Here is a 22,347-nt window from a genome sequence, read left to right as displayed (position 1 = left end):
ATCAAAAGAGACGAGTGAGAAAAAGAAAATCAATCAACAAATATCTGGACTGATATTGAATTGATGCCAATCTCTCATCCTCCTCCTCCTCCTCCTCCTTTGATGCTCCTCTCCTCTCCTCCTCTCTTCCCCTCCATGTGTACATGTTCACGTCATCTGACCACTGTGCTGGCTGCTGATTGGCTAATGTTAGTTAGTACAGCTGCTAGATGAGACATTGTGTTGTGTTGACGCTGTTGTTGTTGTTGTTTTTGTTTGTGACATTATTTCAAAAATGTACCTGACAATCTAAAGGGATGTCGTATGTGTAGAGACTGTAAAAGCCCACTGAGGCAAATGTGTGATATTGTGTATATACAACGTTAATATATATATATATAAAATAAACTGACTTGAGTAATGTCAGTCATGGTATTTAGTGGAACTAAACTCAAGTTAATAACGTGTCCACAAAGCTTTATGTTTGATCCGTGTTCACGGTTCCTTTCACACATCAATAGAGCGGCATGAAACCTGCATTGAAGGGACACTGCAAACACACCGAGTTATGGAGTGTGTGGTGTGTGTGTGTGTGTGTGTGTGAGTGTGTTATCGCTGTGCTTTGCTGCTGCTGATGGATCACACGCAGCAGAGGAGTGGAGGTGGACGTCCCCGTGAGACGACACCGAGACGTACGCGGCGGTCCTGAAGGCACCGGCCCCCTCCGATGCAGCGGAGCGCCTCCTCACGCCTCGGCCTCCTCACGCCAACTCTAACTCCTTTTGTCCCGCGCCGCGTCTCCTCGCGTCCTCCGCTCAGAGAGTCTCTCTCCGTCCTCACAACGGAACGTCTCAGAGCCGTCATCTGCACTCAATCTCCCGTCTCGATAAGGAGGCGCAGTATCGGAGAGAGGCGACTGTGACATTTCCACCAGATCAGCATCCGACATCTGATAATCCCGACTGGCCTTGAATGTCACAGCTGATGGGACTAAACTTCCTCTGGATCCCAGAGCGCTGCCGCCAGCGGACAGATAGTGAGTATGTAAAGCGCTGGAGATGCTTTATGATGTCGGGGTTATCAAAAGTATAGATCCCTCTTGAAAATATCAATATCAATATCCAACGCCGGATCAGAGTCCCCTGCTGGTCCAGTGTGGTAGTGCAGTCTGGTGTGAGAGATCCACAGGGGGAGTCTGTACACGCTCAGCAGAGATGGCCCACTAGCAACAGGAAGTCCCCCTCTAGGTCCGACTGGAGGACGCTTAGCGTGCACGATGGTGTGTTCGAGGTCATAACGCCGTCGTGATGTGTTCAAGTACAATCTTGTAAAATGAAGGTTGTTGGCCAGACCGGAGATGTTTTTACAGGAATATCATCGCGAGCGGTTTAACTTCCCGACACTCCTGAGCTTATGATGCATCATCTAAAGCCAATTTAGGTTTTATTTTAAATACAGTTGTATATGTACGAATCATTTGGAAAGTAAAGATGAGAGTAAAACGTATTTAGAATGTCTAAAGGTTTATTCTGACTGTGGGGAAGGAGTTGGTCTGGAGTCAGAGGAACAACATGTCAAACCGTTAAGACCTTAATATGTGGCGTTCAGGGCCCTAACGCTGCATTCACACCAAAAGCGGTGAGAATTCTTAGCGCGAAAGTGGTTTACGATTGACGTGAGTTGAGCGGCGCGAAGAATTCGCCTCAAGTTGAAATATTTAAACTTTGGCGAATGATTCGCCCGACGCCGAGTTGTGAGAGCCAATCAGAGTTGAGCTGCTCCTCCGTTGGTGAATCTAACTGCTGCTCTAGTGGAGCTGAAGAGACATTCAGACTAGAGGTGAAGGTCACCGAGCTGTGAGAGCCTACGGGGGAGGTCATGTATAAATATATATATATATATATATTAATGTTATGAACCCAAACACGAGGGCGTTACATGTTCAGACGTTTGTGGGACGTCCTCAACAAGTATGAAGCAGAACTAGAGGTTAGTTCTTCATGCTGGATGAAGGACATGATAACTGTTTCCACGGAGTCAAGCCACAGAGATAAGCCCCGCCCCCATCTAAGCCCCACCCCCTCTAAGGCACGAATGAAGCGAATAAACCACAAATGGTCAAGCGAGTAAAGCGTTGCAAATCCCGATGCCCCGGCGCCCCGATGGCCGCGTTCCCCCGGCGGCCCCGTCCCCTGGCGCCCCGATGGCCTCGTCCCCCGGCGCCCCGATGGCCCCGTTCCCCCGGCGTCCCAATGGCCCCGTCCCCTGGCGCCCCGATGGCCCCGTTCCCCCGGCGTCCCAATGGCCCCGTCCCCTGGCGCCCCGTTCCCCCGGCGCCCCGATGGCCCCGTCCCCTGGCGCCCCGATGGCCCCGTCCCCCGGCGCCCCGATGGCCCCGTTCCCCGGCGCCCCGATGGCCCCGTTCCCCCGGCGCCTGCCGTTCTGGCCCAATGGCCCGTCCCTGGCGCCCGATGGCCCGTCCTGGCGCCCGATGGCCCCGTCCCTGGCGCCCGATGGCCCGTCCCCTGGCGCCTGATGGCCCGTCCCCGGCGCCCCCGATGGCCCTGGCGCCCGATGGCCCCCCCTGGCGCCTGATGGCCCCGTTCCCCCGGCGCCTCTCACCAGTAGCTGTTCTTGGTCTTCTTGGGCATGCGGGTGAGCGGCGGCTCCAGGCAGCCCAGGTGGTAGTAGAGCTTGCAGGTGTCACACAGAACCAGCAGGTGCTGGTCCTGGTTCTTCTTACAGATGCCACAGCTGCAGGAAAACACATGAAATAATGCGTGAGAAAGACGTCGGTTATTGGACATTTGGCAGAAAAACCCAATTCAGTTAAAGAGATGATACAGATTTAAACACACACACTTAACCCTGAATGATCCAATGATGGGCGCTTCTGCCTCTGGCATTTGATGATATGTAAAACAACTGGCGTCTAGTTTCACTACATTTACTCGATCATTGAACCTCTCTCTGAGCCTCCCATTGGCTGCTCGGCGTCCCTCACCTGTAGAGGATGGCCGGCAGGCTGGAGGACTTCCCCGGGGAGCCGCCCTCCTTCTTGCTGGGCTTCCTCTCTTTGGCAGCTTTCAGGACGGCGGGCGTGTTCAGCTTCTGCCAAAGAGAAGATGCACACGTGTGTTCAGGTTACACCCGTGTGACCCCGTATGGCCTCGTGTGGCCCTGTGTGACCCCGTGTGGCCCCATATCAATTGATGCACATGTATATATTGTCAGGTGCTAACTATATATATATATATATATATATATATGTGTTAACATTAATGGTTAATCACACACACATACACACAAGATCCATGGTTCCAGTGGTCGTCTGGGCCTCTTGGTGGCATCACTGCTCTGGAACCAGCTTCAGTCACAACAACGAAGACTAGGCCTCACACTTTACTCATCACACATAATGACTCAGGTTTATAGTTAGGTCTGGTTCAGGTTTATAGTTAGGTCTGGTTCAGGTTTATAGTTAGGTCTGACTCAGGTTTATAGTTAGGTCTGACTCAGGTTTATAGTTAGGTCTGACTCAGGTTCATAGTTAGGTCTGACTCAGGTTTATAGTTAGGTCTGGTTCAGGTTTATAGTTAGGTCTGGTTCAGGTTTATAGTTAGGTCTGGTTCAGGTTTATAGTTAGGTCTGACTCAGGTTTATAGTTAGGTCTGACTCAGGTTTATAGTTAGGTCTGGCTCAGGTTTATAGTTAGGTCTGGCTCAGGTTTATAGTTAGGTCTGGCTCAGGTTTATAGTTAGGTCTGACTCAGGTTTATAGTTAGGTCTGACTCAGGTTTATAGTTAGGTCTGGTTCAGGTTTATAGTTAGGTCTGACTCAGGTTTATAGTTAGGTCTGACTCAGGTTTATAGTTAGGTCTGACTCAGGTTTATAGTTAGGTCTGACTCAGGTTTATAGTTAGGTCTGACTCAGGTTTATAGTTAGGTCTGACTCAGGTTTATAGTTAGGTCTGACTCAGGGTTATAGTTAGGTCTGACTCAGGGTTATAGTTAGGTCTGACTCAGGGTTATAGTTAGGTCTGACTCAGGGTTATAGTTAGGTCTGACTCAGGTTTATAGTTAGGTCTGACTCAGGTTTATAGTTAGGTCTGGCTCAGGTTTATAGTTAGGGCAGACTCAGGTTTATAGTTAGGTCTGACTCAGGTTTATAGTTAGGTCTGGCTCAGGTTTATAGTTAGGTCTGACTCAGGTTTATAGTTAGGTCTGACTCAGGTTTATAGTTAGGTCTGGCTCAGGTTTATAGTTAGGTCTGGCTCAGGTTTATAGTTAGGTCTGGCTCAGGTTTATAGTTAGGTCTGGCTCAGGTTTATAGTTAGGTCTGACTCAGGTTTATAGTTAGGTCTGACTCAGGTTTATAGTTAGGTCTGACTCAGGTTTATAGTTAGGTCTGACTCAGGTTTATAGTTAGGTCTGACTCAGGTTTATAGTTAGGTCTGACTCAGGTTTATAGTTAGGTCTGACTCAGGTTTATAGTTAGGTCTGGCTCAGGTTTATAGTTAGGGCAGACTCAGGTTTATAGTTAGGTCTGACTCAGGTTTATAGTTAGGTCTGGCTCAGGTTTATAGTTAGGTCTGACTCAGGTTTATAGTTAGGTCTGACTCAGGTTTATAGTTAGGTCTGACTCAGGTTTATAGTTAGGTCTGACTCAGGTTTATAGTTAGGTCTGACTCAGGTTTCTAGTTAGGTCTGGCTCAGGTTTCTAGTTAGGTCTGACTCAGGTTTATAGTTAGGTCTGACTCAGGTTTATAGTTAGGGCAGACTCAGGTTTATAGCTAGGTCTGGCTCAGGTTTATAGTTAGGCCTAGACTTCCAAGTGGGCGTGCCTCCTGTAGTAGCTCTACCTGAAACCTTCTGCTATTATTACTATAATTATTAGAAGTCACATTACTCGTGCTGTTTTTGTTATTATTATTCTATTACATCTACTGCTGCTGTTAATGTTACTAAATTAATAATAATGTATGTGTTCTATTATTATTCTGCTGCTGTCCATCTCTCCTCTCATGTGGTCCAGGTTGTGTGATAGAGGCTGACCAGCTTCAGGCTGATCCCCGGTGGTGACCAGTGGACTGCCCTGCCCACTCATCCCAGTTATACTCTCTGTGTGAAGCGTCCCGGGAGAGTTCTCCTGGGAAGTTTCCCGGAGCGCCGGGGACAAAGAGCTGCCCCCGTGGACTGGAAGAGGGATGGGCGTCCCGGTCGGGGACATCAATAATTCCTGCCGATGCCCCGGCGGATGACAAATAGGAGATGAGAACGTGTCAGACGGCCGACACCGGAGCGCGCGGCGGCCTGACTGATGTTGCTACTTAAATCCTACGTGTTCATAATTAGGTGATTTATGGCGGTCGTTGCAGATTCACTGCCAGTCTCCTCCTCGCCGCCGTCCATCCCGCCGCCTCGCCGCCGCATTAGCATCGCTTAACCATCCATCCACGCGGCGCCGGACTTTTAACAAGGCGCTTTACGGCTTCAGCCGGTATTCATACACATAACGGCCCTGAAGGAGTGCACTCCGGTGGACATGATGGACGACAGGTGGAGGCCGAGGGGTCAGAGGTAACGGCCTCCTCTGGTCTCAGAGGTCAAGGGAGGGAGGGGGTGAGGGGTCACAGCACAGGTCAGTCAGGGCCAGGTCTCAGCTGATAGGGAGCCGGTGAACATCGACACTGTTGGTGTCACTGCTGCTTTCTGCACACATTTATGTTTTACTGTTTTTTTGCTGTCATTTTACAAAGTGTTAATATATATATATATATATATATATATATATATGTATTTACCAATATTTAAATAGCCATGAACAATTAAAAGGTGTTATGAGAAACGGTCTGTTATTTGCTTTGCCGTGTGTGTGTGTGTGTAGGTGTGTGTGTGTGTGTGTGTGTGTGGGAGGGGGGGGACGACGACCTGTTTTGCATTAAAAACAGCTTTGAGATGTTGAAAAGTGACTTGTGGGAAAGGACATGACTGTTGTTGATTTGATATATATATATTAGGGCTGTGAAACGATTAAATTTTTTAATCGGGTTAATCACAGGTTTTTGTGGATTAATCATGATTAATCACATATTACCGATATTCTCGGTATATTTTGTGAGAACATAGAGATTTATGACAAAAGACGGATATATACATTTATACATTCTTCTATACAATGGTGCTGCAACTCAGCAGTTATTTAGCAGTTTTCTTCCATATGGAACATTAATACATCTTCATCCTAAACAGAATGTTTAACCCTCCTGTTACCTTTCGGGTCAATTTGACCCCATTCAATGTTTAATGTCGGTGTTCTTTGGGGTCAATTTGACCCCAGGCTGTTTTTCACTGTGTCAAACATATCAGAAATATCAACTTTTTTATTTATTTAAAGGGCTATTTAGGTAGTCAACAAACAAACATAAAGTACCTCACACTTAAACTTGGGAAACAATATTAATTCTAATAATTTTCTGGAGGTTTTAATTGCTGGGGTCAAATTGACCCGAGGGTAAAATATGTTAGTAAATGTAAAGGTAACAGGAGGGTTAAACAGAGCATTTTTCTCTTGTTTGTCAACCATTAACTCCACCATGATACAATCTAAAGGTGGACAGATTGACAAGTGACTTTTTTTTGCTCGGTCCCGATGCGCGCACGGAGCTCTGTGGCGCGCCAGACGGAGATCGATAAGTGTTAACGCAACGCGTAGAGACAGAGATGACATGCTGCTGTGGAGATACGATCAACAACAGACGTTTAGTTTAATAAAAGAACAAAGACGTGCTATAGAGAACATGTCAGGGGGCGGGCCAATCTTTTTAATGTCATGTGATCTACCGACACTACGCCGCGATCGACTGGCAGGTCGCGATCGACGTGTTGAGACCCGGATCTACAGGAAGTAAAAGTCGTAACAAGGTTTCCGGAGGTGAACCTGCGGAAGGATCATTAGCGATGAACAGACCGTCTGCATGAGAGCGGACAGAGTTCAGATTGAAGTGGTGTTTTGGAAGCTCATTTTGCAAGTGACTTTTTTTTCGTCCCAACGACCAACAACAGACGGATTGGAAGCTCATTCTGCGCATGCGTTAAATGCGTAAAAAAAAAAAAAACTAGTTAAACCTGTAATTGGATTAACTGAGTTAACGCGTTATTTTTCACAGCACTAATATATATATATATATAATTTTTTTTTTACATTTACATTTACTTATGTATGTATATGGATAAATATATATATATAAGAACATTACATTTTGGATTTATTCACTAATGTATGAATATATATAAATATAATAATATATATAATATAATATACAAAAATATATATATTTAAATGTTATTTAAATTTATTTTTATGATTTAATTAACTTATGTATGTATATATATATATATATACACAAGTAAATACAAATAATAAAAAGAAAATATATACACATACATAACTAAACTATATCGTTGATATATATTCTAATGGGATTCATCTGATCATATATTTCATAATTCCTATTTCCCATTAAACCATATTTGTGTTCACCAAAAACTGACTTCCCTCACACACAGATGCTGCCGTGTTATCACCATATGTACCTGAGTGCTGCTGTATGTAACACCACCCCCCCCCACACACACACACACACACACACACACACACACACAAAGCTTTCAGTCTATTTCTGTGGATTCCGTTCACGTGCATTAAAGAACCCGTCAGCCATCGCGGCTCGCCGACCGGGCGCCACAGGGACGGGACGCGGGAAGTCGGCGCTGACCGCCCCGACTACCCGGCGGGTGACGGGTCACTTAGTGCAGAGTGAGCGGTTGCTATGAGAAGCGGGTCGCTACAGAGAGCAGGCGCCCCGCTGGGTGGGCTGCTCCACCCAATTTCATTAACTCTCAGTCACAAATCGCCGCTACGCTGGAGAAATGAATTCCACACACGGCAGTGTTCTGTAAAGGTGCTCCACAGCTGATGTGTGTGTGTGGAGGGCAGGACAGAGGGGGGGGGGGTTACCTGACCCAGGATGCCCCCCAGCAGAGTCCACACGGCCTGGCCGTCGCTCCGCAGCTCTCCGTTCACGTTGAGCAGCTCCTTCAGGGACTCACACAGCTGCAGCAGGAGAGGAAAACACACACTCAGCAACACACACTCAGCACATCAAAGCAGATCATTGTACACACACACACACACACACACACATATATATATATATATATATACACACACAGTAGCTGGAAGGGTTAACTGCTGCCTCAGCAAACAGGACCTCCCATTCCTATGATTGGTCCAAAAACATCACAGAATGTTTGTGTGGCTTCAGTTAGTCGAGGTGTCCACACACACACACACACTACACGCTAGACACACACACACACACTAGACACACACACACTACACGCTAGACACACACACACACACACACACTACACAGTAGACACACACACACTATAGACAAACACACACACATTCAAACACACTACACACTAAACACATACTCTAAATGACCATAAAGTATAAATTATGACATCGTGCTGTATAGAAGAAGACTTGAAACTAGAGACTGAGACATAAACTCATGTTTACATTGTTTACTGAGGGAATACATCAAGAGAGAAGTAGAGTCACTATATAGACTTCTATACAACCAGAGGAGTCGCCCCCTGACGGACAGTAGAGAGAATGCAGCTTTAACACACGAAGCATCGACTTCTATACAACCAGAGGAGTCGCCCCCTGGTGATCAGGAGAGAGAATGCAGCTTTAACACATGAAGCAGATACTTCTATACAACCAGAGGAGTGGCCCCCTGGTGATCAGGAGAGAGAATGCAGCTTTAACACATGAAACAGAGACTTCTATACAACCAGAGGAGTCGCCCCCTGGTGATCAGGAGAGAGAATGCAGCTTTAACACATGAAACAGAGACTTCTATACAACCAGAGGAGTGGCCCCCTGGTGATCAGGAGACAGAATGCAGCTTTAACACATGAAGCATAGACTTCTATACAACCAGAGGAGTGGCCCCCTGGTGATCAGGAGAGAGAATGCAGCTTTAACACATGAAGCAGAGACTTCTATACAACCAGAGGAGTGGCTCCCTGGTGATCAGGAGAGAGAATGCAGCTTTAACACATGAAGCAGAGACTTCTATACAACCAGAGGAGTGGCCCCCTGGTGATCAGGAGACAGAATGCAGCTTTAACACATGAAGCATAGACTTCTATACAACCAGAGGAGTGGCCCCCTGGTGATCAGGAGACAGAATGCAGCTTTAACACATGAAGCATAGACTTATCTGTAAGAGCTGAGCCGTGTCACAGAGTCAACCTTGCACTGGCTCTGCTTCTATACGTCAGTCAGAGACTCGTAGTGACATTCCTCCACCGGCATCTCCTCCAAGGCCAAAGTCTCGTGAGAGCGGCTCAGTCGACGCAATTAGCAACACACACTCCATTAATAACGTGTAACACGCACGGCGGCCGACTGAGCGCCGCATTAACTCCGGTGACTTTTAACTCCCTCCCCCGCGTTGACAGATGGGCCGGCAGCCTCCGCAGAGGTCACGTGTTTAAAGTGGAGCAGACGGGAAAGACTCAGGCGGGGTCTCGCCACGCGGCGCGGTGACCACGCCGTGTCTGATGCGCGTAAGCTGAACCGTATCCACGACGACTGGAGGTCACATGGCCGCCGACTTGGTAAATTAATTACCAAACGCCGCTTGAAATTCACTCATTGACTGAGCAGCCATAGCTGCTGCAGAGAGCAGCAACACCATTAAAGACTCGTAGTATATATATATTATATAAGTCTATTTATTTATTTACACATATCTCTCTATGAACAAAGCACTGCGCCATGACCGTGGAGCAGCTTTTTGTCCGTCAATGAGGATCTTGGCCACGCCCCCTTTCAGGCCAACACGACCAGGTGCATCCGGGGGGCGCCGAGCAACGACAGCTGTGCCGTGCGATATTCCCGCCGGCAGGTGTGCAGTCAGCGACGGCGTGGGCTCCGAGGCAGCTCGGACGGCTCGAAGAAGTCGCGGCGAGGGGGCGGGGCTTAGCAAAGAGTCACATCGGTCGGGAGAGGCGTATTCCCCTCAGGATGAGCCGTCACACATCCTCCATCATCGGGTTAAACTTTGTTTTTCAAACGTTAACACCATGTGCTCACCACATCATTTGTATCATGTCTTTTAATCATATCTTCCTAAATGAACATTAAAACCCGTTTATAGATAATCTAAAATAAAACACCTGAAAAATAACCGAGAGACCTTTTCTTGAGCTTGATTATTTTGAATGACCCTGGTGGGTGGAGCCTATTCCCCCACTACCCGTGTGTGATGGGGTCTAGTTTGTGGAGTACTCTGCATATTTCACTGCAATACCTTCACGAGATTCATAAAAATATATATTTTAAATTAGCATCCATTAAAAAATCATTTCAAAACAGAATCCAAGTGTAAGTTCATGAACTAAATTGTATATATTCTGTATTAAATCAGACCCTGAGGGCACAGCGCTGCGTATTTAACCAACACTGTCGAACTAGGGGTCACCTGGCTGAAGCAGTATTCCACAGGGGGCGGGGCTTAGCAAAGAGTGAAAAAAGGAGGGGAGCCGCTGAGTGAGACGCCCTCTCACCTTGTTGTACTCCACGTGGAGCTTCTCCTGCTCGCTCTCCAGCTTGTCTTTGAGGTTCTTCTGCTCAGAGATGTTGTCCTGGATCTGGATCATTCGCATGTTTCGCTCTGAATATCAATGGGACGGGAAAAAAAAAAAGTCAATAGCACGATCACAATCTACAGGTACAGGAGAATGAGTGAGCGAGTGCTCCGATGGCAGATAGGCTGATGGAGGATGCTCTCTGAAGGTTAACCGGCACGGCCGCTCACACACCTGGCTTCACAATCACTTCTGAGAGGGGGGGGGGGGGGAGCTTTGACAATAAATATGAGGGATAGTTTGGGTGTTTTGAAGAGGGGGTTGTACGAGGTTGTTATCCAGTCAGAGGTTGTTTATCCAAACTGTGGGGGGGGGGGGGGGGTCTACTGTAGGTTATCCACTGACTCTGTATATGAACCTCACTTACACACCCTGACTAAGCCTCTAACCATCCTGTGCACAATACGGAGATCAAAATACAATCGTGACACGGGACTTCATGTTGAAACTTTGGATCTAAAGATAAGAGAATTAGAAGATTTAGAAGTTTCCTACTTTCAAATGTTGTTGAGTATCAGATATGTGAGTGTTGTAAGGTACCCGTACACTACCGTTCAAAAGTTTGGAGTCACTTAACATTAAATGAATCATTAAATACTCTCTACATAGTTAATGTGTACATGACTATTCTCTGGTGTTTAGTGAAGTCTCTACAGGGGTGTGTAGAGGCCCATCTCCAGTGTTCTAATGGTACATCGTGTTATCGCCTTAGAAGACTAGCGGAGGGGTAGAAAACCCGTTAAACCCTTTTTAATGTGAGCGCAGCTGAAAACAGTTATGCTGCTGAGAGAAGCTATAAAACTGGCCTTCCTTTGAGCCACAAGAATAACTACATTAATATTTACTATAAAAATAATTATTTATAACCTCGTCAATGTCTTGACTAGATTTTATATTCATTTGATGAATAAAAGTGTCAGTTTTCATGGAAAACACCAGATTGTCTGGGTGAGCCCAAACTTCTGAACGGTCGTGCAGGTGTGTTGATGTCTGGCTCTGTAAAATGAGGTGAGCTCTTTTTCTCTATTTGTATGTATTTATTTCCCTGTTCCTCTCGGCGGGCGTACCAGTGGAGGGGGGGCTTTGTTGTCTGTATATGTTAACAATAAAAAAAGAAAAACAATGGAAATATCAGTTAAAGTACATGTTATTAAACCCTTGAGAACCCTTTTTATGTGAGCGCAGCTGAAAACAATTATGCTGGTGAGAGAAGCTATGAAACAGTGTGATGTACCTGTCAATATTTCCACACAAAAAAATACATAAATAAAAGCAAAGACAATACATATGGACATATCTAACAGCTCTTCCTCAGGGAGCGCTCTGAAATGATTCTAAAACTCAGATAACTGGTGGACGGAGTCGCTCGTCTTCAACGAGTTCTCCTTCCTCACCCAGGTAGTAGTTGACGAAGTCGGCCGTGAGGGCGGGCTGCTTGTGCTTCCTGCGTCCGTCCAGGCTGGCGTTGGCGTCCGACGTGTCCACGGGGAAGATGTCGGTGCTGATGCCCATCAGCTCCGCCTTCCTCATCAGCTTCCTGATGGCCGAGGCGCTGGAGGTCAGGGGTCGCGGCAGCTTCTCCCGGGGCACCCAGGCCTGAGGCCGGGTGTTCCTGGACAGCTCCGCCTTGGCCCGGTACTGCTGCAGGCGGGTCGTGATCCGGGCCTGCGGTGGGCGGGATGGACACGTGTTCACACACACACCAATCAGAATCCAGACCTGGTCTTCACGACCCCACTGAGGAAGTACACGCCTTCTTTTCTTTGTAAAGGCACCCAGAGGCACACACACACACACACAGTACCTGGGCTTCAGGAGTCAGCTGCTTCTCTCTCTCCTGCAGGGACACTTTGCAGTACGACTGCAGCGCCATATAATTCTTCCTCTTCCACTTGCGGTCAAAGCGGTCAGCGTGCTGATTGCAGTACGCAAAAAAGGGATCGGCGATATCCTGAGGAGGCAGACACACGTTGGGGCCGTCACCCCCATCAGTACCAACCAGCTGCCACATTGAGAGCTTCCATTGCGGTTCTGGTCACAGTGGGGATGTTCTGTGAACGGCCAAACGCCAACACACACGGATGGAGGTTGGATTAACACCCGAATTTAAGAAACACCGATATTGGGCCACAGCGGCTCTGGTGATCGTCGGTTCGATTCCCGGCTCCACTAGCCCACGTCCATGTGGGCGAGACGCCTAACCCCAAATGAACCTCCCGGAGCTGTGACTACGGCGTGTGAATGTTAGTTAGTCCTGATGTGCAGGTGAACCGTAGCTCCTCCCATTAGTGAAAGTTAGTTAGTCCTGATGTGCAGGTGAACCGTAGCTCCTCCCATTAGTGAAAGTTAGTTAGTCCTGATGTGCAGGTGAACCGTAGCTCCTCCCATCAGGGTGTGAATGGGTGGATGATGTCATGTGGTGTTGCAGCGCTCTGACTGGTCAGAAGACTAGAACAGGTGTCTACAGTACAGGTCCATCTACCAGTTACCTTGGTTTTCAACAGACCTCCCAACGCTCTACAGGAAAGGGATCACACCTATGCAACCACCACTGGAATCTAATGTTATGATTTAGTATAATACTAAAACAATATCTGTGTAGTCTGCTCTTTCTCTGCCTCTGTGCAGAAATACCAGGTTTATAAACTATAAATAGACGTGCAAAGAAAAAGAGAGAGACTGCGCCGCATTCAGATGTGATTGAGAATTTCAACATCAACGTTATGAATGAAGCATCAAAGCTTTGAACTATTGGGTAGAGCCCCATCTCCTTCAGTCAACCTGCACAGAAAAGACCTCTGATGAGTTGATCATACGAATAATTAGAGCATCTTCATAGTTCTGTAAAGCTGAGTGTTGTTCGTAAACTCGTGAATTGAATGTAGAGTAACTTACCCGTGACCATGTGGTGTGCAACATGCACTTGTGTTTGTCGTGTTGTGCTCGCCTTATAAAACCTCAACTCTTTAAATATTGCTTCCATTCGGTTCGCTAAGCGGTTGCCAAGCAACATAATACCTTAAATGAGCTTACCTCCTCCGCTGCCGCCTCGGAAAGAAGCCCCTCCCTCTGGGCGCAGGTGACGTGGAAGTAGGAGCGACACATGCCTGCGTCGCAGCTGATGCACACGCCGGTCCGGGCGAAGCGTGCGTCCTCACAGAAACTACATTCCTGAGACGGGAGGCAGCGAGGAGGCGTCAGCGAGGAGGAGACGACACCGCGAACGCCGCTATACGACATTCAGCTAACGGCCTTTTGCACTGCGCACTAAAGCTGCGTTCACACCAGAAGCGTTCAGAATTGTTTCCGTGAGTAGATCCTAAAGGCAAAGTCAACGCACAGGCGTGAGTGGTTGGGAATTGCGTGACGCGGAAAATTTATACTTCGGTGAAAAATTCGCCCGAAGCCGAGTTGTGAGAGCCAATCAGAGTTGAGCTGCTCCTCCGATGGTGAATCTAACTGCTGCTCTAGTGGAGCTGAAGAGACATTCAGACTAGAGGGGAAGGTCACCGAGCTGGGTCAGCCTACGGGTGATGTCATGTATAAATATATATAGACATGACATCACCACGGCCTCCGTAGCATCATTACACTTAATTTGAGATTTTTGTTTTTAATCTGTAAACGATTTTTGCCGATGTCTTTTCTTGATATATTTTCTTTTAATATTTTTGTGAACATATATAATAAGTTACGTACTAATGTTTGCTCATGTTTTAAGGTAATACGTGTATAAATTAGTTATGAGTTTTACCTGAACTTCATGTCCATCTGTATTAGTAATTAGAGTAAGACTAATTTCATTTAATTTTAATTTTGTTGTTGCGCTGCATTTACATTTTATTAGGGTCCTCGTCGACTTCGTCGTAGAGGAACCTATTGTTTTTCTAAGAGTTATTAGGGTCCTCGTCGACTTCGTCGTAGAGGAACCTATTGTTTTTCTAAGAGTTATTAGGGTCCGAGCGACAGACGAAGTCTGACCGAGAGGAACCTATTGAAATTGTTAGGGGTATTATTATTCTTCTTCTGGATTTTTATTTTAGAACATTGGGGGCATATTGGGGGTATGTATCATATCCCAAAACTCACCAAATTTGGCAAGCTTGTCAGGCTTGGTGAAAATAGACGGATGACACCGACTTCGAAATTCGGCTTTCAAAAATTGCTCTCTAGCGCCACCTGGAAGTTTGACCGGCGACGCCTCACCCAGTTTTTTCAAATGACTAGCTTTTTTTTTTTCCATGTTCACTTTGACCTGCTCTACAAAAAGCCTCTCAGGACCCTAAGCTCCGCCTACTTAAATTTCCCGCCATATTTTTTGGTGAAAACACATCAGTGGCGTTTGCTCCGACATACGGGGTCCAATTCAAACCAAACCTATTGGAGATAATGATCATGGAAGCTATATCATCTAAGATCTATCATCCTTTTCCAAATATATTATTGTGGTAAGGATCTATGGCCCAACGAACATTTTAGGGCGTGTCCTGTTTTGTAATGCTCATAACATCTACACTATTGGGAGAAAAAAATAACAGACTGTCAGGATATGTGCAGAAGGATGCCTGAAACATTCACAGCAAATTTCGTGCAATTTGAACCGTAGGGGGCGCTACAATAATTCACCAAAGTTGGCGTTTTGGGCTTTTGGCGTTTTAGCTTCATTTGGCCAGTTTCCACTTTTCCCTTCGATTATTTCTCCCACAACACGCCAACAGAATCGGCTAAAATCAGTTTTATAGAATCTCAAGACTTGCATAATGAACACTGTGAAAAAAACGGACTTTTCGTCGGTAGGAAATTTTCGGTTTTACTGCCAATAATTTTTACTTTCTGTGATTTCTTTATGTTAAAACTATTGCTTAAACTCATCCAATACTAATGCAAAAATCATGTGTGATGCCAGTCAAGGCCTGAACACATTCACACGAGAAACAAGCACATTTCTTGGAGGAACACCTATTGATCACCTATTGAGAAGTAAATAATTCTGCCCAAAATAATAATGTGCTGTCACGGCTGCCAAACAGCCTAGCTGGCCTACCATCACCATGATGTTGGTCTGTCTGACACCTGAGAGATCTGGTTCCACAACAAGACAGCAGCTTTTTTTTTTTTTTCTTTTTTTCATTTAATTGATGAGGTGTGATCTACTAGGACATCACACACACGACGATGAATATGTTAGTTAAAAGCGCCACCTAGTGGCGAAACTGACTTTGTTTGTCAAATCTGCCCCAACTTTGTCGCGCGTCGGTGACGCGTCTCCCCCGACCGCGCCGCCAGCGCCGGCAGGGCATACGCCGCCCCGCTCCTCGCGGGTGTGGCGAGGACCTGCTCGACGCTGCTTGCAGCTTTAATTATATTTATTTTTTTTTTCTCAAACAAACACGAGACTGTCCGCACTCGCACGCCCCAGCAGACTTAAATTCCCATGCATGCAGAAGCAGGTGAAAATTTTCATATTATTGAGTTTCGTATTAGTACATAAAAAATTCTCTAGCGCCCACAAACTTCTTTTTTCAGTAGCAATTTTCTTCCCTGTAAACCGATTGACTTGAGAGGTCCAGAGGTCAGAATTGACCAGCTCTACAAAAAGCCTCTCAGACCCTAAGCTCCGCCTACTTAGATTTCCGCCATTTTGAATTTCTTTAAAAACAGTTTTTTCCAACTTCTCCTAAACGCTTGTCCCAATCATACACAACTTGTTGTGGTTCATTATTGATTCAATGCCATCATAAATCTTGAAAGATAGTTAATATGTCATTGCGTTCAGAAGATATGGACCAATGAACATCCAAGGGGTGTGGCCTTATTTGTAAAGACACCTAACTTCCAAATCACTTGGACTATCCTCACCAAATTGGTAGCCTATGTCCACAAGGACACCTTTAACCTACCTTAATTTTTTCATAACGTTTGAACATTAGGGGGCGCCATAATCAATCCCTCAAAATATGCCTTTTTGGCCTTTTTTCAAGATTTTAGGGGTTAACTACTCCTAGAGCTTAAACCCGATACATTCCAAACTTGGCCTATATGGTCTTGAGACCTTTGTCTTGAAATGGCCTTAAAATATTTCAATAATATTAAACTTTGTGCGTTTGCCGGCAAAGAAACGCCATTCGCCATGAAAATTGACGTTGTTGTAACTCAGCCATACATAATGGAATCTGCTCCATATTTCTCATACATCATGACATAATGACCCTGAAGACATCCATATGCTAATTTTTCCATATGCTAATTTTTTTTTCAGGAAAGAAACGCCATTCGCCATGAAAATTGACGTTGTTGTAACTCAGCCATACATAATGGAATCTGCTCCATATTTCTCATACATCATGACATAATGACCCTGAAGACATCCATATGCTAATTTTTCCATATGCTAAATTTTTTTTCAGGAAAGAAACGCCATTCGCCATGAAAATTGACGTTGTTGTAACTCAGCCATACATAATGGAATCTGCTCCATATTTCTCATACATCATGACATAATGACCCTGAAGACATCCATATGCTAATTTTTCCATATGCTAATTTTTCTTTCTGGAAAGAAACGCCATTCGCCATGAAAATTGACGTTGTTGTAACTCAGCCATACATAATGGAATCTGCTCCATATTTCTCATACATCATGACATAATGACCCTGAAGACATCCATATGCTAATTTTTCCATATGCTAATTTTTTTCTGGAAAGAAACGCCATTCGCCATGAAAATTGACGTTGTTGTAACTCAGCCATACATAATGGAATCTGCTCCATATTTCTCATACATCATGACATAATGACCCTGAAGACATCCATATGCTAATTTTTTTCTGGACTTAGCGCCAACTAGTGGCACTAGGAAGTTACATGTTTTTTACTTTTATACACTGCTCGCAGATTATTCAGATCGCTCTCAAAATATACCAGAATAGACCTAAGACCTCGATGATGATTCCCTGTGATGCGAACACGCTGCCATAGCGACACGTTGAATCACATTCACATGTAATTTGACAAGGTCTAGACTTCACATGGACACATGATGATGCATGTATATGTTCAAATTGTCACAGCTGCCCCTGCTGGTAACCCTGGAACTCAAATCTGCTCAACTTTCTCATGCATCGTAGAATTCAAGGCCTGAGGATATCAACAAGCCTTTTTCACTCAGAGTCAAAGCGCCACCGACTAGCAAAGTAAAATCAGTGTCGCGTGATTTAACGGTCAACGCCGCGGCGCTCGGCTCTCGGCGAGGGGCCAGCACCCCGACATGCGAAGCAGGAAGAGGACCCGCTCATCGCTGCTTGCAGCTTTAATTAGGGTCCTCGGTGACTTCGTCGAAGAGGAACCTATTGTTATTGTAACGCTTATTATTATTCTTCCGTGTTTAAACGTCGTCTGCCCGCACACTGTACGCCCCAGCAGAGTGAAATTCCACATGCACAAGCAGACCGGTGAAAATTTTCATATTATTGAGTTTTCGTATTAGTACATAAAGAAATGGCTCTATGGCGCCCCCTACAAACTTTCTTTTTCAGTAGCAATAGTTTTCTTCCCCCGATGACCGATTGACTTGAGATTTGGTCCACAGGTCAGAATTGACCAGCTCTACAAAAAAGCCTCTCAGACCCCTAAGCTCCGCCTACTTAGATTTTCCGCCATTTTGAATTTCTTTAAAAACTGTTTTTTTTCAACTTCTCCTAAACGCTTCGTCCGAATCATACACAACTTGTTGTGGTTCATTATTGATTCAATGCCATCATAAATCTTTGAAAGATAGTTAATATGTCATTGCGTTCAGAAGATATGGACCAATGAACATCCAAGGGGTGTGGCCTTATTTGTAAAGACACCTAACTTCAGCCATACATAATGGAATCTGCTCCATATTTCTCATACATCATGACATAATGACCCTGAAGACATCCATATGCTAATTTCCCATATGCTAATTTTTTTTCCTGGAAAGAAACGCCATTCGCCATGAAAATTGACGTTGTTGTAACTCAGCCATACATAATGGAATCTGCTCCATATTTCTCATACATCATGACATAATGACCCTGAAGACATCCATATGCTAATTTCCCCATATGCTAATTTTTTTTCCTGGAAAGAAACGCCATTCGCCATGAAAATTGACGTTGTTGTAACTCAGCCATACATAATGGAATCTGCTCCATATTTCTCATACATCATGACATAATGACCCTGAAGACATCCATATGCAAATTTTTTCATATGCTAATTTTTTTTTCTGGAAAGAAACGCCATTCGCCATGAAAATTGACGTAGTTGTAACTCAGCCATACATAATGGAATCTGCTCCATATTTCTCATACATCATGACATAATGACCCTGAAGACATCCATATGCTAATTTTTTTTCTGGACTTAGCGCCAACTAGTGGCACTAGGAAGTTACATGTTTTTTACTTTTATACACTGCTCCTCGCAGATTATTCAGATCGCTCTCAAAATATACCAGAATAGACCTAAGACCTCGATGATGCTTACCCTGTGGAGCTCAGGCGACACGTTGAATCACATTCACATGTAATTTACATGACAAGGTCTAGACTTCACATGGATACACATGATGCATGTATATGTTCACATTGTCACAGCGTCCCCTGCTGCTAACCCTGGACTCGCTCAAATCTGCTCCAAACTTCTCATGCTTCGTAGAATTCAAGGCCTGACGATATCAACAAGCCTTTTTTCACTCAGTCAAAGCGCCACCGACTAGCAAAGTAAAATCGGTGTCGCGTGACGAACGGTCAAACGCCCGAACGCCGTGCGTATGCTCTCGGCCGAGGGGGCCGGCGTCCGGCCAGCACCCCCGACGTGCGAAGCAGGAAGAGGACCCGTTCATCGCTGCTTGCAGCTTTAATTATTATTATTATTATTTTTTCTCGTAAAACAAACGTCGACTGTCCGCACCCCGTACGCCCCAGCAGACTTAAATTCCACATGCAGAAGCAGACTGGTGAAAATTTTCATATTATTGAGTTTTCGTATTCGTACATAAAGAAATGGCTCTCTAGCGCCCCCTACAAACTTCTTTTTTCAGTAGCAATAGTTTTCTTCCCCCGATGACCGATTGACTTGAGATTTGGTCCAGAGGTCAGAATTGACCAGCTCTACAAAAAAGCCTCTCAGACCCCTAAGCTCCGCCTACTTAGATTTTCCGCCATTTTGAATTTCTTTAAAAACTGTTTTTTTCCAACTTCTCCTAAACGCTTTGTCCGAATCATACACAACTTGTTGTGGTTCATTATTGATTCAATGCCATCATAAATCTTCGAAAGATAGTTAATATGTCATTGCGTTCAGAAGATATGGACCAATGAACATCCAAGGGGTGTGGCCTTATTTGTAAAGACACCTAACTTCCAAATCACTTGGACTATCCTCACCAAATTGGTAGCCTATGTCCACAAGGACACCTTTAACCTACCTTAATTTTTCATAACGTTTGAACATTAGGGGGCGCTATAATCAATCCCTCAAAATATGCCTTTTTCATGATTTTAGGGGTTAACTACTCCTAGAGCTTAAACCTGATACATTCCAAACTTGGCCTATATGGTCTTGAGACCTTTGTCTTGAAATGGCCTTAAAAGATTTCAATAATATTAAACTTTGTGCGTTTGCCGGACCGGCAAAGAAACGCCATTCGCCATGAAAATTGCCGTTGTTGTAACTCAGCCATACATAATGGAATCTGCTCCATATTTCTCATACATCATGACATAATGACCCTGAAGACATCCATATGCTAATTTTTCCATATGCTAATTTTTTTTTGCGGAAAGAAACGCCATTCGCCATGAAAATTGACGTTGTTGTAACTCAGCCATACATAATGGAATCTGCTCCATATTTCTCATACATCATGACATAATGACCCTGAAGACATCCATATGCTAATTTTTTTTCTGGACTTGGCGCCAACTAGTGGCACTAGGAAGTTACATGTTTTTTACTTTTATACACTGCTCCTCGCAGATTATTCAGATCGCTCTCAAAATATACCAGAATAGACCTAAGACCTCGATGATGCTTCCTGTGGAGCTCGTGGCGCACGTTGAATCACATTCACATTTAATTTACATGACAAGGTCTAGACTTCACATGGATACACGTGATGCATGTATATGTTCAAATTGTCACAGCGCCCCCTGCTGGCAACCCTGGACTCGCTCAAATCTGCTCCAAACTTCTCATGCTTCGTAGAATTCAAGGCCTGAGGATATCAACAAGTCTTTTTTCACTCAGAGTCAAAGCGCCACCGACTAGCAAAGTAAAATCAGTGTCGCGTGACGAACGGTCAAACGCCCGAACGCCATGCGTGCGCTCTCGGCCGAGGGGGCCGGCGTCCGGCCAGCACCCCCGACGTGCGAAGCAGGGAGAGGACCCGTTCATCGCTGCTTGCAGCTTTAATTTGTATTTTATTTGAATTAAAAACATGATAATCATCTCTCATCCAAAATGTTGGCATCTTTTTTCATATACACTTCCGTTCAAAAGTTTGGGGTCATCCAGGCAATTTCGTGTCTTCCATGAAAACTCACTTTTATTTATCAAATGAATTGAAAATTGAATAGAAAATATAGTCAAGACACTGACAAGGTTAGAAATAATGATTAATATTTGAAGTATTAATTTTGTTCTTCAAACTTCAAGCTCAAAGGAAGGCCAGTTGTATAGCTTATATCACCAGCATAACTGTTTTCAGCTGTGCTAACATAATTGCACAAGGGTTTTCTAATCAGACATTAGTCTTCTAAGGCGATTAGCAAACACAATGTACCATTAGAACACTGGAGTGATAGTTGATGGAAATGGGCCTCTATACACCTCTGGAGATATTTCATTAGAAACCAGACGTTTCCACCTAGAATAGTCATTTACCACATTAACAATGTATAGTGTGTATTTTTGATTAATGTTATCTTTATTGAAAAAACAGTGCTTTTCTTTGAAAAATAAAGACATTTCTAAGTGACCACAAACTTTTGAACGGTAGTGTATAAATATATATATATATATATATTAATGTTATGAACCCAAACACGAGGGCGTTAGATGTTCACACGTTTGTGGGACGTCCTCAACAAGTATGATATGAAGCAGAACTCGTGGTTAGTTCTTCATGGTGGATGAAGGAGATAATAACTGTTTCCACGGAGTAAAGCCACAGAGATAGGCCCCGCCCCCTCCAAGGCACAAGTGAAGGGAATGAAACGAAAAGCCACAAACAGTCAAGCGAGTAAACTCACCCGAGTAAAGTGTATTATTCGCGACGCTTTAAATGTGAACGCTGATGTAACTGATGACATGAACGACGGCTGAATTCCAGTTGAGCTGCTCTGATTTCAGGGTTCAGGTATCGGTCATTCACTCACAAGGGACAACGGACAGGCCATCATTAGATATTAGTAACAGCAGGGATGTCCTACAATGAGTCCACATGTCCTCTGTGAGAAAAGCCTTCTACACTCACTGACGTGTGTCTTAATGGACACAACCATCTACAACTCTTACACTTCAATCGACAGGGAAAGACGGCGTTGTTTTCCCATCGCTCACAAATAAACAGACATGCCAACGGCCTTCATCTTTTACTCTTTA

At 44.8% G+C, this 22,347-nt stretch overlaps 1 protein-coding gene across 3 annotated transcripts in view; it reads right to left on the bottom strand.

Annotated features, from left to right (window-relative positions):
- Positions 1–22,347, bottom strand: part of phf14 (PHD finger protein 14) — a 91,034-nt gene that overhangs the window by 54,762 nt on the left and 13,925 nt on the right. For all 3 annotated transcript variants that reach the window (XR_008831999.1, XM_056416160.1, XM_056416227.1), the window contains exons 7-13: positions 13,746–13,883; positions 12,517–12,663; positions 12,107–12,377; positions 10,632–10,738; positions 7,999–8,094; positions 2,984–3,090; positions 2,602–2,733 (exon numbers count right to left, since the gene is read on the bottom strand). Coding sequence is in view for 2 of the 3 variants with exons in the window: in XM_056416160.1 (XP_056272135.1) it covers positions 2,602–2,733; positions 2,984–3,090; positions 7,999–8,094; positions 10,632–10,738; positions 12,107–12,377; positions 12,517–12,663; positions 13,746–13,883 (998 nt within the window). In the remaining variant the exon portion in view is untranslated. The remainder of the gene's footprint in view (positions 1–2,601; positions 2,734–2,983; positions 3,091–7,998; positions 8,095–10,631; positions 10,739–12,106; positions 12,378–12,516; positions 12,664–13,745; positions 13,884–22,347) is intronic.

Source organism: Pseudoliparis swirei, chromosome 1 (assembly GCF_029220125.1).
Source record: "Pseudoliparis swirei isolate HS2019 ecotype Mariana Trench chromosome 1, NWPU_hadal_v1, whole genome shotgun sequence".
Lineage (NCBI taxonomy): Eukaryota > Metazoa > Chordata > Actinopteri > Perciformes > Liparidae > Pseudoliparis > Pseudoliparis swirei.
Note: the sequence above shows the minus strand (reverse complement) of the source record. Positions and strands in the feature narration are given on the sequence as shown.